Below are 16,731 nucleotides of genomic sequence, written 5' to 3'. Positions count from 1 at the left end.
GCCTTATTTAAATGGGCATGATCATTACTTGACAGACCCTTATTTATTCTTTTCATTACCTTTTTTTTTATCCTCTGATATCTAGAATTAACGCAATGCTTATTGCTGGCCCTTTCTCTATGTCCTTGCCATGTGCTTCAAGATATATTATTGGACTTTTAATCATGGTTGGCATATTACTTCTTATCTTCGAGGAATCTTAACTATGGCATCAGAGGTGGAACCACGTCAGAAAATTTGTAAACTTTATATAATCTTCTGGTGCAAAAGAGTAGTTTAGAGCGTAGTTCACATTGTGATGCACGAATTTCAATCACCCAATTTGCAGCAAGACTTTTGAGTGAATTTGTTTAATAAAAACTCTCTCAATTAGAGACTTTTAGGTTTTGCAAAAAAAAGAAAAGAAAAAAAAACTGAGAAGAATATAGAAGGGATGTGTTCCCAGAAAAAAAAAAACTAAGCTCAATTTCATCCCTAAACATTAAAACTCTCTCAATTTCTAGTGAAATAGAAGGGATGTGTTCATGTTAAAAATTGAGAAGAATATAGGACACCCAAAATGGGCATGTCCCTTTATATACCTCAGCTTAAGAGTAACATTCAAGAGTTTTCTCGTAGTATTTACAGAGTGTTACGAGGCTCTTAGGTTATGGGTTATGTTTGTATTACTCTAGTAGTGTGCAAAACAGTCAAAGAAATGTTTTGTTTATGGGTTATACACAAACTGGAATTTAGAACAGGTTTGAATTGCTAGTCTGCGTGTAGGCTGGGTCTGAACAACGTAGAACAATCTTGAACCTCCTGTTTGATAGTACATTTTAGGCCAAAAGAGATATGCAAAAAAAACCAATTGTTAAATTTCCACTGCAAATCTCTGTTACTTACAATTCAATTATGGAAAACTGATGTACTCTTAAATTCCATTTTTGCTATTGACACTTTCACTAAAATTACTATTTTGGATCTTCTTTTTCTTCTAAAAGCAGTAAATCATCAAAACTATAAACGTTTCCGCAAAACAGTTTTTTGGAACTTAGGCCAAAGCTATTTTTCCATCTAGTGAAACTGATGCAATTCGACTAAAAGCATCACAAGAAGTGGTTTTTTAGTATAATACTTATCAAGCCAAATGCTTGCCAAAAATTTAAAATTATTTATTCATGTTATTAGCTGCCTTATGAATTCTTAAAAAAAAAAAAAAAAAAAAAAAAGCCTTTGTAAGTCAGTTGCGATTAATGAATTTTTACAATTTGAGCAAATTGTAAATCAAAGTTGGTAAACTTGATTAAAACTTTTTTCACCCATATTCAATTAATTTTCTTCTATTCCCATAATAAGTGTCTGTTCATATCTTAATTCATTTAGTTTAGTTGCAACTTATGTAAATTTTAATTAGTTCAACTAGTAAAGTACATTATCGTCGAATAAAAAATATGAGTTTTGAACTCCATCTATAACAAAAATCAATTAGTGTCTTGAACTAATGATAAAAAAAAAAAAACAATCATAGTGGAGCAAACACTATTGATAGAAATTCTGTCCAATCTATAAAAACAAAAAATCTGCAACTTATTATAGACCTTATAGTCCTTATCTAATTAAGATGAGTAACCATGATATGGGCCACTTTCACAATCATTTAAGTTTACCAAGTAACAGGGGTGAAACTTTTTTCCCTTCTATGTTTTCACCCCACCGACCCTACCCTTTTTGCATTGCCGACAGAATCAGCAATCCCCTCGTGCATGAAAGAAGTAATGCCCTACTATATTACTATATGTCAATCCCATAATCCATCTACCCTCTTCAGTAGGGACTGTACCAGCAGCACTGGCCGCTCTATATGGATTTTGGACCGAAAGCAAAGGGTAGGTTTAGGACAATTGAGTGCAGACAGTGTACACTATCACTATGCTGACACTTTAACCAACAAGTTTACCTCAATTATTTTGGCGTTTCAGAGAATCAGTCACCACTCACCAATGATTCCAATAACCAACAAAATATAAAATTCTTTTGAATGACATTAACCTCAAAAATGCATGCATGTGTATAATATAATATAATTCATTTTCTTATACAAAAGAAGTACTTTAATAATTAAGCTCACGTAATAAAAAAGTAATATAATTCAATTGATACTTTCTCGTGTTCTAGCAGAGACGTTTAAGATTTAAAATTTTCTTCCCTCAACTATTAAGTTATTAAAAAATGGAAAAAATTTAGTTATAACCTTATTCAATATCTTTTTATTGGAAGTGAATTTTGATGAATCTATTATTGGATGAAATCTTTTTCTTATCTCCATACTTGCACTAGAAAATTAAAAATCAATAGTTATGTTATTAATAAATTTTTTAAATTGCAAGTTTTTGTATTTTTAAATTATGGATAAAATATAATTTTATAAATCATATAGTAAATAATATTCGATTGACATAAAATTTGACATATGTATTAAAATCGCAATTCAATAGTTAAATTTTCAAAATATGTAATAATATTTATTTTACTGAGTAAGAGTAAGGTTGTAGTTTTAGACTATATATATACATACATACATATATATATATATATATATATATATATAACCAAGCTCACATACACATACGTATGACCAAAATTTATTATTTACATTTAAGTACTTTATGAGATCCTTTCTATAAAAAAAAGGGTACTTGTGAGATCCATAAAACAAAATAATGGATCCCCATAAAACAGACTTAGCAAAAAGTTTTGAAACCATCAAACCAAACAATTACATCTACTATACGGAGTGATTGATTGAACTAGTTTAAGAAATGAAACAACGATATCACAAAACCAATTTGAATTTATGCTAGAATAATCTATCGTGGAAACTATTTTCTTAATTAGATGCCTAATGAAAAATTATAGAGAGATCCATAAAGATGACCATATATTTTTTTATTGACCTTAAAGCGTATGAGAGAGAGAGAGAGAGAGAGAGAGAGAGAGAGAGAGAGAGAGAGAGAGAGAGAGAGAGAGAAGTGTCTATTATGCTAGCATGATCACATGCTTATGATTCTAGGCCCGAATGGTAAATTACAATGTTATTTGATCTAAGAATTTCTTGGGCTCTACTTGGAGAAGATTCTCTCGGTGTTCTGATGGCCGAAATATTAAAAGGCCCAAATTTCTCTTCCCTTTTCGACCTTTACAATAAATTTCTTTATTAAAAAAAAAAAAAAAATCTTTTGGTAATTTTTTTTTTCTAGGAAATATACTCATGTATGTTTGAGATCGAGGATTTAAACTCTCACAGTCTCTTCCACCAACCCATACTTATTGGCCCAAATGTCATTGGAGTGAGATGTTAATGAGTTAATAGGATGACATTCTTTTTGGTGTTAATACTATTATACAACAATAGTATAATTTGTGATGTTATGTGATTGTCTCGCATTATATTAGAGATTGTATTATGTATGGTATAATTTAATACACTTTTCCTTCCTGTTATTATGACTTTTAAGTGGAGTTTGTGGTATACATTTGTATTAGAATCTCATCCTCTTTTCCTTGTGCGTGTGTGTATTTTTATCTCTAAAAAAATGTTAATGAAAGAGGGTAATTGTTTCAAATTGATTAAGAGAGTATATTTTGTGTAGTATAACTTTTTGCTTCCTCCCTTAAAATTTGCGACCATGCCTTTTGAATGGAATTCATGATGTGCCTTTGTGTTAGAACATTATTTTTTCTCCCTTGTGTGTTTGTGTTTGTGTGTGTGTTTATTTCTTAAAAAAATAAAAATAAAATAAACAACTATGAAAAATGAACAAAATATTTAACAAAAAAATAAAAATATATTATATCTAAATAAAACCGTATTAAAACGTGGACATGTATACTTCTTAACACTCATACATATCTATTATTTTAAATATATATTTTTTTAACTCTACTTTAACCTGGTTATCTTGACATGTGTTTTATTATTTAATATTAAAATTTTCTTATTTATTACGTTGTTCAAGCAAAAAAAATGCCTCAATCATTAATCTTTTAATTTGTTGGCAATGTTATTTAATGCAATTCAACGGTTATGTACGTCATCAAAGGGCATAGTCTTGTAGTGCCTAATCCCTCTAGATAATTAAAAAAACTATGTTTTTTTTCTCTCTTTGACAGACTCTAATGCATGAAAAGATGAAATGGAAAAAGTAATTGAAATGAATGAGTGACAAAATATTTATAGATAGAATGACAACTGTTCAAATGTGTTCAAGGTGAATACAGATGGCTCGTCGCTTGGCAATACCGGGCGAGCGAGAGGTGGAGGTTTGATTCGAGACGATAAGGGAGAGTGGGTCAAAGGCTACGCTAGAGCCATCGAATGCACAACCAGCGTGGCGGCGGAGCTGTGGGTGCTAAGGGATGGCATCAAACTGTGTATCTCCTTAAAGCTTCCTACTGTGATATTTGAACTTGATGTGAAACTTATTGTAGACTTGTTACAAAAGGAGGAAGGTCACCCAAACTGTATAGGTGCATTAGTTAGCGATTGTAAAACTGGGCTGAGGGATATCCCAATGGTTCAAATCCAGCATTGCTATCGTGAGGCTAATAAATGCGCTGATGCCCTCTTTAGAAGGGAAGCTTTACTCCCCCAAGATTTTGTTGTGTTTTTAGACCCTCCAGCAGAGGTGTCCTTGTTACTTAGTTTGGACTCTGCAGGGGTGTCCTATGAGCGCTGTGTTCCGTTTTGTAACTTTGTTCCTTAGTTTTTAATGAAAGTTCCTTTCTACCCAAAAAAAGAAAGTGAATATTTAAACTGTTCTAGAAACAGAACACAACAATAGACACATTGTTCTGAAGTCTGAACGAAAAAAATAATTAAATACTATCAGAATTGGATAGGCCCAACCCACATAGGCGTCGATGACACCACCCCGAGAGCTAATAGCGACTCTATGATTTTTAAATCAAGGTGTACTTGAAGATACGCCATCATGAAGCTAGGAGAGAGAGATATTTGGAAGAAGAAGGGAAAAGAAATAAAATGTTGAGAGGAAAAAGTAAATTAAAAGAGAGAGTGAGAGTTTTTAAAAAAAAAAAAAATTATAGAATGAAGTAAAATACATTATTCAAAACATTTTTTTTTTGTGTCTCGAATTTGACTAGAGATGACAAACACACTTCAGTTAGAGCACTGGGGTTATTATTATTATTTTTTCAAATGAAAAATACTTCTAAGCTGCCAAATATAGAAATTAGTGTATATATGTTTTTTGAGAACAAAATGTAGAAAATATAGTTTACCTAAGCAATGCTTTGTAAACAAAAAATTTGATAACATTTTTTATACAAGTTAGGTTATAAGTTTGTATACGCATACATATAAATTAGACTAGAGTAGAATTCTATTTTAAATTAAAAAAAAAATTACTAGTTCCTTTTTGGGTTCACCACTAAGTACTAACATTAATTTTTTACCTACTACTAATAGTCTACTATATCAACAAACGTCAAATCTGTTAGGTTTCTAGACTTTGTCTAATTACATGGGTGGTAGTATTAATTTGACAATTGGCAAAGAAAAGCACAGTTGCGTGATTTCCCACAAGGACCGGACACATTTCACAATATTTTTACAACACTTTTATAACAAATCATTGTTGGTAAGTTGTGAGCAAAATTTAGGTAAAGTATTTAGGCGCTGTTTCTTAAGTTCTCATCTTAAAATTTAGCCATGTGGCAGTACTTAACTAAATATATACTTCCATCTTATGAGAAAAAAGCCACATGACTGAATTTTAAGAGGAAAACCTAAAGAACATCACCTAAATATTGTACCTAAGTTTTTCTAGTAAGTTATTATTAGTTATAAGTTGAATTTATAATTTAAATTACCTTTTTGTCCACTTATAACAGCAAATAACATCTTCTTGCCAAAGTGTGTTGTGAATAAAGATTAAAAAAAAGAAAAAGAAAAAAAGAAAAAAAACCGTTGGCTTCGCGGCTTTCCTCTAACGGCTTGTAATAAAATTCTAACTATCAACGGCTTTTCTTTTGGCATTATCTTCTTCTCCAACTGTATACACCTGTGACCTCTCACAACTTCAACATCCAATTATTTAAAGTTTAGTTTTATTAAACATATAACTTTTTTTGCAAAAATTACCATTTAATTTAATCTCTCTCTCTCTATCTCTCTAAGGGTCTCGTAATTTTTATTTTTTTTTTTTTTTTTTGTCCGGTGGGATTCGGCGTTAAAGGTCAGTTTTTTCGACATGGCTTTTTTTTTTTTTTGATTTTGCTATTTCTATCCTTGTATGCATGAAATTTTAGTTTAATTTTTTTGGAGTTTTCCTTCTTCTTTTTTTAATGTATTTTTTTTGCTATTAACTTGCTCAGATTGTTGAAATTCTGGTCTTTGAAGTGAATTTTGATTTGGGTTTATTTTGTTACGTCTTTTTCTGCTTTTGGTTTCGATAGATGTGTACAAAATCTATTTTTTGAGGTAGAATTCTGATTTGGGATTGATGATTGATAGCTTAGTTTGATTATGCATTTCAATTTTGAAATGATGGATTTTGCAATAATAAAAATGATTAAAAAAAAAAAAAACAAGAAATTATGTATTTCAATTTTGTAAATTTAGATTTTTCAGAGAGGACCCACTTATTAGAAACTCATTTACAACCCTAAATTCAAAATTTTAACTACCATTTCTGATCAAATTCACCATTGAAAGACTGATCAAGTGTCTTGGAACTTTCTTTGTATAATTCTGATCTTCTTTTGGGATGTTCATATATAATGTGTGCATAGAATTGATTGTAATTATGAATTTTCTTTTCCTGGTATTTGATCTCATCCAATTGTTGAATATTTGATAGGAAAAAATGACAGAGCCTAAACCAAACACCCCCTTGATCTCGCCATCATCATCGCGAAACCTCCCTGATTTCAAAAAATCGGTTAAACTAAAATATGTGAAGCTTGGTTACCATCACCTCATCACCCATGGAATGTATGTCTTCATCACCCCTCTTGTATTCATAATTGCCGTGCAGCTCTCGACATTTTCATTACAGGATCTTTATGATCTTTGGGAGCATCTCCAATACAATCTAATCTCTGCGATCGTATGCTCAGCTCTCCTTGTTTTCTTATCCACCGTGTACTTTGTCACTCGTCCTAGTCCTGTATACCTTGTCAATTTCTCCTGCTATAAGCCTGAAGAGTCTCGAAAATGCACTAAAAGGATGTTTGTTGATCAATCTTGGCTGACTGGTACATTTACAGAGGAGAATCTTGCGTTCCAGCGTAAGATCCTCGAGAGATCTGGCCTTGGTGATTCTACTTACCTGCCAGAGGCTGTTTTGAATATTCCTCCAAATCTATCCATGAAAGAAGCTATAAAAGAAGCTGAGGATGTGATGTATGGTGCTATTGATGAGCTTTTTGCCAAGACTGCTGTCAAGACCAAAGACATTGGCATTTTGGTTGTGAATTGCAGCTTGTTCAATCCAACCCCATCTCTTTCTGCCATGATTATCAATCACTACAAGCTTCGGGGAAACATAGTTAGCTACAATCTAGGTGGGATGGGTTGCAGTGCAGGTCTTATTTCAATTGCACTTGCTAAAGATCTTCTTCAGGTCTATCCCAACTCCTATGCATTGGTCGTCAGCATGGAGAATATCACATTGAATTGGTATTTTGGAAATGACAGATCAAAGCTCATTTCAAATTGCTTATTCCGAATGGGGGGAGCAGCAATACTGCTTTCTAACAAAAGCTCTGATAGAAGAAGATCCAAATACCAATTGGTACATGCCGTCCGTACCCACAATGGTGCAGATGACAAGTGCTTTGGCTGCATCACCCAAGAAGAAGACTCCACAGGGAAAGTTGGTGTCACTTTGTCTAAGGATCTTATGGCAGTTGCTGGTAATGCTCTAAAGACCAACATTACCACTTTGGGGCCTCTTGTTCTTCCAATGTCAGAACAGCTGCTATTCTTTGCCACATTGATTGGGAAAAAACTACTCAAGATGAAGGTCAAGCCTTATATTCCAGATTTTAAACTTGCTTTTGAGCATTTCTGCATTCATGCGGGAGGAAGGGCTGTTTTGGATGAACTGGAGAAGAACTTGCAACTATCTGATTGGCATATGGAGCCGTCAAGGATGACACTTCACCGATTTGGCAACACATCAAGCAGTTCTCTGTGGTATGAATTGGCTTATACAGAAGCAAAGGGGAGAATGAAGAAGGGAGATAGGACATGGCAAATTGCTTTCGGTTCTGGGTTTAAGTGTAACAGTGCTGTTTGGAAGGCTCTAAGGACCATAAACCCAGCAAAGGAGAAGAACCCTTGGATGGATGAAATTCATAGCTTCCCCGTGGATGTTCCAAAGGTATCGGCAATCTAATAGAAAGAAAAATGCTAGATGTTGGAAAGTTATATTTTGGCACTTGGTGCTGGCTTTCACAAATGGTGAAATTTTTAAAATTTTTTCTTCATTAACTGAGGTGTTGGATTTATTCCTGCTTCTCATAGAGTACATTTGAATATATTTATTGGGTGAATGATGTTCATGGGGCTAATTATGTTTTGGTTATTTGGCCAAGAGGTGAAATTTCTTTACTTAAAGGAAGCAACAGTTGGGTTCAAGGTTCATTTATAAGGTTCAAAACATTCGGCAATATTTATCCCACCATCATATAATCTGTAATACATTTACTCTATATATAATATCTCAAAGAAGCATCATATACATCTTATGAGTTGGCAAAATCAATGCTAATTGATTCGCTTTTCTAATGATGGTAACTTAGAAGCTGTTAATTAGTATATTTCCCCATTTCTTGTGAGGTAAGAAAGTAACTTTCAATTGTGGGAGAAATTATCTAGTACGATTGGTGGGCCATGTCAATTGTGTCTAGTAGTCCCCTGACGAATAAAATGTTGCCATTTGTTAAAAAAAAAATTATATTAAAGTCACAAAGATGAAAGGGAGGAACCATTGATTCCGAATAGGGAGAACTAAAAAGTAATTGGAATATATGTTTTGAAGCTCGATCATCTTAATTAATATTTATAAATTTTTATTTTTATTTTTAATTATCTCTAGAAGTGGTTTCTGACTATTGATTGGATTTGCTTTACTAATATTAGAAAATTTGCTATTTAAACTGACAAAATAAAATTTAGAGGAACAATAGACTTTATAAGAATTAAAGGCACAAAACACAATCATGTCCTACTATTGTGAAAATTGAAGCAATCTCCCAAAAGATCATGTCCTACTATCATAAAGAAAAACTTCTAAAAGATCTCACATGTTTTTAAATTTCATATAAAATAGCTTTATGTTAACTAATTACAATTTTTTTTCTCAAATCTATTAAATTATAAACCTCACATTCAAAATTTCAAAAACAATTCTAATATTCAGGCCAATAAAGATTTTTTTTCCCCATTTATACATGTGCAATATGATACATTAATATAAAAGAAAAGGTAAAAAATAGAAAAGACCGACAAAGAATATGTAAAAAAAAAAAAACATGGAATAAGTGATGAAGGTTGATAGAACAATACACATGTTGCCACAATGACATACCCATCAAATCAAAACTCCAAAAGTCCATAAAAAGTTCTTCGCGGCTTCATCCCTTTGGCAAAAAACCAGTCACACATTATTGTAAATCCAACACAAAGCTCTGACATCAAAAATCTCAAACCAAAGACCCATATTCAATCACAACCCTCACAAAACCCATGATGACCTTTGACCTCTACATCAAAAACACAAGTTGATGTCTCTCAAAATCAAAACCATTAGACCTCTTTGTGGTTGTAGTAACCTCATACGGGTTAGGATGAGATAGGACGGCATGATGGGTTAGACAGGTGTAGTTGATGGGTTGAAGCTAAGTGACATCCTTCTTGGTTTGTAGAATTACATGTGTATTTGAGTTGGGATGACGTGAAGAACTATGGGCTAGTATATATAAAGGAGTAGAAGTGCAAGAGGTGAAAACCCAAAGCGGTAAATAGAGAGAGAAAAAAGTCTTGAAATGATGTAAGAGAAAAACATCAATGAGGGGGAGGGGGAAGGACATATGCATAGATAGCGAAGAAAGCCTGAATCACGGTGAGGACTAGCAGCAATGTGGCAGCTAAGGCTGATATGAAAGACCAAGGACTATTAAAATAGGTGTATTTGAAGTCCGCCCATCTTACATGCCATTTGCTCCTACAATGCTCATTCACATCCTCAAACAACTTGAACAAATAGCTTTGTTGGAAATCAAAGGGCACGTCTTTGCTAATGTTACTAAAGAAACGAACAACTTCCTTGTCTGTTCCAAAATCGTTCTCCATGACATTTTGATCACTTAGAAATCCAACATCACTTGGTTTTCTGATGAGGCAGGACATGAATGTAGTGTAGCTCGTTATGTGTTTTGAGCAATCACTGTAACATTGTTCAAAAGCTACACAATTGAGAAAAAATGAACTGATAGAGTCATCTATAGCTAAGGGTGGAATTTCTAGCACCCCATTATCAAATTTAATGTCTAACAAGCTGATGATGCTATCACTCTTCCTGGGCTTGAACTTAATACCTGCTACATGAAGCCTCTGAGCTGATGGGATGGTTGTAGAGACAGAATCTTTCATTGCATTGCGCAAATAATTTTTTTCATTTGAGCCTTCAGATTGGGGTATGAAACTTAAGCGAAATAAATCAAGCAAATGAACTGCTTTAACATTGTAATACCTCTGTAGCACTTCAGTTGGTCTTTCTATGACATGGTCGAATGAATCCAAGGCAAGCTGTGCCAAGGAAGGACCTTTATCTAAAGATGTCATATACATATCAAACAAAGTTTGAAGAACAAAGAATGGAATTTGATTCTCAAGCTTTAGAAGATCTCTCATGAGAAAAGGAAACACCCATAACATATTAAAGATAGGATCTTTGGGATCATTCTGTACTATTTTTCCAACTATGCATAAAATTTCAACAATAAAACACCCATCAAGTACCATCATCTCAACAAATTCATTGCTGTTGAGATCAATTGCCTCTGAATAACACTCTCTAATGCTTTCCTCTTTTGATGCTATGGCTTTGAAATAGTCATCAAGGCATACACCTTGATTTTCGGTTCGAGCAATTAGAGTGTCAAGAAGTCTCCATTTGTGCTCTTGGATCATCTTGAGGTGATCTTTTCCATGGTGGTAAGGGCCAATTGAAACTATATGTGGTTGGTAGGCTTTCTTATTGATTTCCACAAGACTTTGAGGGACTCTAAATATGCAACAAGAAATATTACCTGCTGATTTCCTTAGCAGCCTTGGCTTTTGCTTGCGTTTCTTTTCCATCAAAGTTGACCAATTGCTTTCCCCCTCCATGATTCTGATAGCATGAAAATTTGCTTCTTTTTCCTCCAGGTTTTGGTTGCTAAGGACTTCCATCTCTTTCTCCATTTGATTCTAGTTTTCCTCAACTGTTTTTCAATACATTCCAGATAAACACAAACGAATTTTTTTAAAAAAGAGATTGAGACATTAAAATTATTAAATTGAGTAAAAAATTATATATTGAGACATTATAGATGGCAGATGCTATGGAATCTTGGATCTACAGCTAGGAAGGAGGAAAACCTTCACTTATAAATTAGTAGTCTTTAATGTATATTAGATTAATATTGTTGCGTGAGGTGATAACGACTTATGCAAAAATAAAAGACACTATTGATTTAAGTATGATAACGACTTATTAGCTAATATTGGTGAGAAAAAAATAATTTTTTTAGAAAGAGAAAAATTGATTTAAGTATAATGAAGTAGTTGATTTAAGTATGAAACAAACTCACATAAAAAAAAAAAAGTATGAAATAAATTCCCTTTTATACACATTGTCCTTTTTGGTAATTTATCCCTCAAACTGTCACTTTTATAAGTGCTGACCAAACACTCAGCTTTTTTATTATGCACTTTTTAACAGTTTTTACCAAATACTCAACTTTTTAAAACTCCACTTTTTCATTATGCACTTTTAACAAAACTCCACTTTTTCATTATGCACTTTTACAAAAAGCTGAACCAAATTCACCCTATACATAGTTTCGAAATCCGTTTCAGTTTGTCTATTAGAACGGAATATTTCGGTACTGGTCTATTTCGGCGTACCATTGCATGCTGTTTCGGTTTACAGCAATTTTTATATATAAATAAATAAATAAATAAAGTCGAAAATCACATTTTTGTCCTTACATTTTCAGACGATTCCCACTTTAGTCTCTAGATTTTATTTTCATCACTTTTAGTCTCTATCCTAAAAAACGCTTCTCGTTTTGGTCCTTACCGTTATATCAGAGACGAAAAATGCACATGTGACAAATAGAGTACACTGTTGACACACTAAAAACTGATGTGGTCATTAAAATAATAATAAAAAATACCATGTCAGCATCTAAATTAAAAAAAATTAATTTATTAATTTTAACTAAATAAAAAATTAAAAACTAAAAATTATGATCTAAGTGTGCCTTAAACAAGAACACAAATCCAGATTCAAGAACTCAAACCCAGAAATTAAAAAAAAAAAAAAAAATCTTTGTCCCTGAGAAACTTTTTGCTTTGCTTGGTTCCAAGAAAACACAAGATGAAAGATCTAACATTAGCAAACTAAGAAGATGAAAGATCTGGGTTTTAATCACAGAGCGATATCTTGGTGCAAAGCTCTTCGGGACTGAGATTGTAAGAGCAATCCATGTTCCCGAACCCCCCTAGAAGATCGTCAAACGCATCGCTCCCACTCCCAATCCCGCTACCGCTCTGTTTCGACGGCAATGAAACTGCAATCGATGTGAAAACGTCTTCGTACTTCGCGTTAGCCGCCGAGCTCTCGAGCCCGAGGACACCGTAAAAAATGTCATCATCGTAAACCGGCTTGTTGTAGACAGGTGGAGGAGGCGTAGCGAGTGGAGCCGAAGAGATTGCCGAATCTGGAACCGAAATCTTGGGATTTCTGCTGTGGGTTGGCTGTGGTGAAGAGAGAATCGCGATCTTCGAAGGAATTGGAGGAGGAGCGAGGACGCGTTGATGATCCTTCGACGGTGGAGGTGGATTTGGAACCGGCCATCGGAGCCGATTTGCCTTGGGGTTTGAAGGTGAAATCGGAGGCTAATAGGCCCTCAAAGTCGTTCATTTCGGCCGGAATTTCGGAGGGCAAAATCGGAAGAAGGAAACGAAAATTTTCAGATTTGAGGGATAGGAGAAAGTTTCTCAGGGACAAAGATTTACTGGTTTTTTATTTATTTTTATTTTTATTTTTTATAAATTTTTGGGTTTGTGTTCTTGGATATGAGTTTGTGTTCTTGTTGTTCTTATTCAAGACACACTTAGATCTCAATTTATATGATTTTTAGTTTTTAATTCTGTTTTTTTATTTAGTTAAAATTAATAAATTAATTTTTTTAATTTAGATGTTGACGTGACATTTTTTATTATTATTTTAATGGTCACGTCAGCTTTGAGTGGGCCAACAGTGCACTCCGTTTGTCACGTGTGCATTTTTCGTTTCTGATGTAACGGCAGGGATCAAAACGAAAAACATTTTTCAGGATAGGGACTAAAAGTGGTGAAAATAAAATTTAGGGACTAAAGTGAGAATTGCCTGAAAATGTAGGGACGAAAATGTGATTTTCGCCATAAATAAATATATGTATTATTGATATAAAAAAAAAAAAAAACCATATGAATTATTAAGGGTTTTAAAGGTTTTTTCTTTGTTGGTAAAAAGGATTTTAAAGTTATAACTTATAAGTACATATTTAAACTAATATGTAATCTTTAAACTAGTACTAATTTATATATATATATATATATATATATATTAGTATTATTATCTAGTCATTAATAAAATAAATATTTACTAATTACTATTATAGAGCCAAGTGATACAAAATAAATGAATGCATTTAATATAGTGGTTTAAAAAGAAATTCATAATAAAGGGAATTAGATCGGTTATTTTAAAAAAAAAAATTCAAATTTGGTTTTTTTTTTTTTTTTTTTTTTTTATTGGGAATATTACTGCATAACATTAATAAAACTTAAGTGCTACAAGCAGCTACATCAGAGGCCAAAGCAGCTTCTAAAAAGCTGGGGATTTCTTCAACCCATGCCTCAAAATCAACTACAGACTTAGCATGATGAGCTAGAAGATGGGCTGGCCTATTGCCTACCCTTTTTATGTGAGAAAAATCAAAAGAACGAAAAGCTTGAAGATGATAGAGAATGCCTTCCAACACGTTAGCAACAGCAGGTGGGACTAAGGAGCCTCCTTTAAGAAAATTGTATACTTGTAGTGAGTCCCCTTCGAAAATAATCTCTTGAATTCCAACATCCCTTGCAAACATCACAGCAGCTTCCATCGCCTTAACTTTAGCTTCAAGAGCACCTAATGGAGCATATATCTGCTGACTTAAGGCACCAACAACTTGACTATCAGCATCACGAATAATCACACCCAAACCAGCAGTAAGTTGCTCTTTGAACACAGCTCCATCAATATTTGCTTTATACATACTAGGCATGGGGGTTTACACCTAGTATGGAGAGGGATTGTAGGCAGTTTGGGGCGATCTTGAACAGCTTGAAATTCTGCTATTAGCCAAGAAGCTTTAAGAACACTATTTGTCATAGATTTTGGCACATCACCATGTCGAATCCCATTCCGGTTGTTCCATAAATTCCATGAGATGGCCATGAAGTGAGCAAGTTCAAAAACTGTTGGACTAGAGCCATTCCTACATTTCCAAATCATATCCTCAAAAGTGTAATTTCTATCCACCACCAGACCGCAAGCTTCCCATACTGATTGAGCAAAAGCACAGTGCAGAAGAACATGGCTTATTGTCTCCCTACCTTGGTCACAATGCTCACAAACCTCAAAATTGACCACTTTCCTGTGGAATAGATTAGCTTTTGTAGGGAGTATATTCTGACAAGCCCTCCAAGTAAAGTTCTTTATTTTATTGGGCATATCAGCACTCCAAATGGACCTCCAAAGTTGCTATTGTCCGCTAGGGCCTGAGGTACTTTCATTTTCTGCACTTTTTATATCCAAAGCCAACCTATGAGCACTTTTCACCATGAACTTACCATTTGGTGTTGCTGCCCAGACCACTTTATCCCTAGGCATATGAGTGCTCAGAGGAATACTGAGGATAATTTCCGCTTCAAAGTTTAGGAACAACTCCCTTACTAGATCAGATCTCTAAGCGCCATGGTTTACATCAATTAGAACATTTATTGTTGCATCCTCAGGTAACAAGGTTCTGGGAGAGATAACTTGATAGGTGGATGGATTTGGGATCCATTTATCTTTCCCAATGCAGATATTCTCCCCATTTCCAACTTGCCAACGCATCCCATGCTTAATTATTAGCTGTGCTGTTAGAATGCTTCGCCAAACATAGGACGAATTCCTGCCTTGTTGAGCTTGTACAAAGGAAGTGTCAGGGAAGTACTTACTTTTGAAAACCTGATAGAAAAGTGAGTTTGATTGTTGTTGCATCCGCCACCCTTGCTTAGTTAGAAGGGCAAGATTGAAAGATCTTAGGTCCTTGAAACCCATACCACCACAAGCTTTTGGAGTACACAACTTTTCCCATCTCATCCAAGCCAGTTTACGCTCATCATTTTTCTAGCCCCACCAGAATTTGCTTACCATACTATTCAAGTCATCACAAAGGGACTTTGGTAGTAGAAAGCAACTCATAGTATGTGTTGGGATTGCTTGCACAACAGCCTTAATCAGCACCTCCTTACCTGCCATAGACAAAAATTTTTCTTTCCAACCAGCAAGTTTGTTGGCCATTCGTTCCTTTAATTGTTGGAATGTATTACGCTTGTTTCTACCCACTAAGAATGGAAAACCTAGGTACTTCTCATGCTGACGGATGATATTTGCCCTAAATCTTTGCTTAATATCTTCCTGGATCTCCATGGCTGTATTGGGGCTAAAAAATAACGAGGTTTTTTGTCTATTTACTTGCTGCCCTGTTGCTCTTTCATAGACCAGCAGCAATCTTTGGATTTCTTCATAGTCCTCAGAGGTAGCATTACAGAAGAGAAGGCTGTCATCGGCAAAGAAAAGATGAGTGATGTGAGGGCTTCTCTTGCAAACTTGGAGACCTCGAAGGGTGCCCGCCTCAGAAGCTCTGTATAATAAGGCTGAAAGACTTTCTGCACACAAAAGAAACAAATAGGGAGAGAGAGGGTCTCCTTGACGTAAACCCCTAGTTGGAGTAATACGTCCTTAGGGAACGCCATTTATACGAATAGAATATGTGACAGAGGTGACACAACTCATAACCATAAATATCCACCTAGGATGAAAGCCCATCTTAGTCATGATTTTTTCCAAGAAACTCCATTCAATCCTATCAAAAGCCTTACTCATATAAAGTTTTAAAGCCATGACTCTTGTTTTCCCACTTCTCTTTTGACTAATAGAATTCATAATTTCAAAAGCAACAAGCACATTATTCGTAATAAGCCTTTCTGAGAGAAGTGCACTTTGATTTTCAGTGATAAGAGATGGAATAAGAGTCTTAAGTCTATTAGCGAGAACCTTTGATGCCAATTTATAGATGACATTAGATAGACTAATGGGCCTATATTTTGACACCTTTGTAGGGCTCTTTACCTTAGGAATACGAACAATATGT

At 34.1% G+C, this 16,731-nt stretch overlaps 2 protein-coding genes across 2 annotated transcripts; one reads left to right on the top strand and one right to left on the bottom strand.

Annotated features, from left to right (window-relative positions):
• The first annotated feature begins 6,056 nt into the window (after positions 1-6,056).
• LOC126722272 (3-ketoacyl-CoA synthase 11-like) lies at positions 6,057-8,653 on the top strand. The gene is made up of 2 exons (XM_050425432.1): positions 6,057-6,239; positions 6,864-8,653. Exon 2 carries the CDS (start codon positions 6,870-6,872, stop codon positions 8,403-8,405), a length of 1,536 nt encoding a protein of 511 aa, XP_050281389.1. The 5' UTR covers positions 6,057-6,239; positions 6,864-6,869; the 3' UTR covers positions 8,406-8,653.
• Positions 8,654-9,424: 771 nt separating this feature from the next.
• Positions 9,425-11,613, bottom strand: LOC126722264 (UPF0481 protein At3g47200-like). The gene has a single exon (XM_050425427.1). The coding sequence runs from the start codon at positions 11,474-11,476 to the stop codon at positions 10,076-10,078; it is 1,401 nt and encodes a 466-aa protein (XP_050281384.1). The 5' UTR covers positions 11,477-11,613; the 3' UTR covers positions 9,425-10,075.
• Positions 11,614-16,731: the final 5,118 nt, after the last annotated feature.

Source organism: Quercus robur, chromosome 1 (genome assembly GCF_932294415.1).
Source record: "Quercus robur chromosome 1, dhQueRobu3.1, whole genome shotgun sequence".
NCBI classification, from domain to species: domain Eukaryota; kingdom Viridiplantae; phylum Streptophyta; class Magnoliopsida; order Fagales; family Fagaceae; genus Quercus; species Quercus robur.
This window is presented reverse-complemented; position numbering and strand designations above follow the sequence as displayed.

What these genes read in the sequence shown, in the direction of transcription:
- LOC126722264 (XM_050425427.1), bottom strand. Translation starts at nt 11,476, where the DNA reads ATGGAGAAAGAGATGGAAGTCCTTAGCAACCAAAACCTGGAGGAAAAA.
- LOC126722272 (XM_050425432.1), top strand. Translation starts at nt 6,870, where the DNA reads ATGACAGAGCCTAAACCAAACACCCCCTTGATCTCGCCATCATCATCG.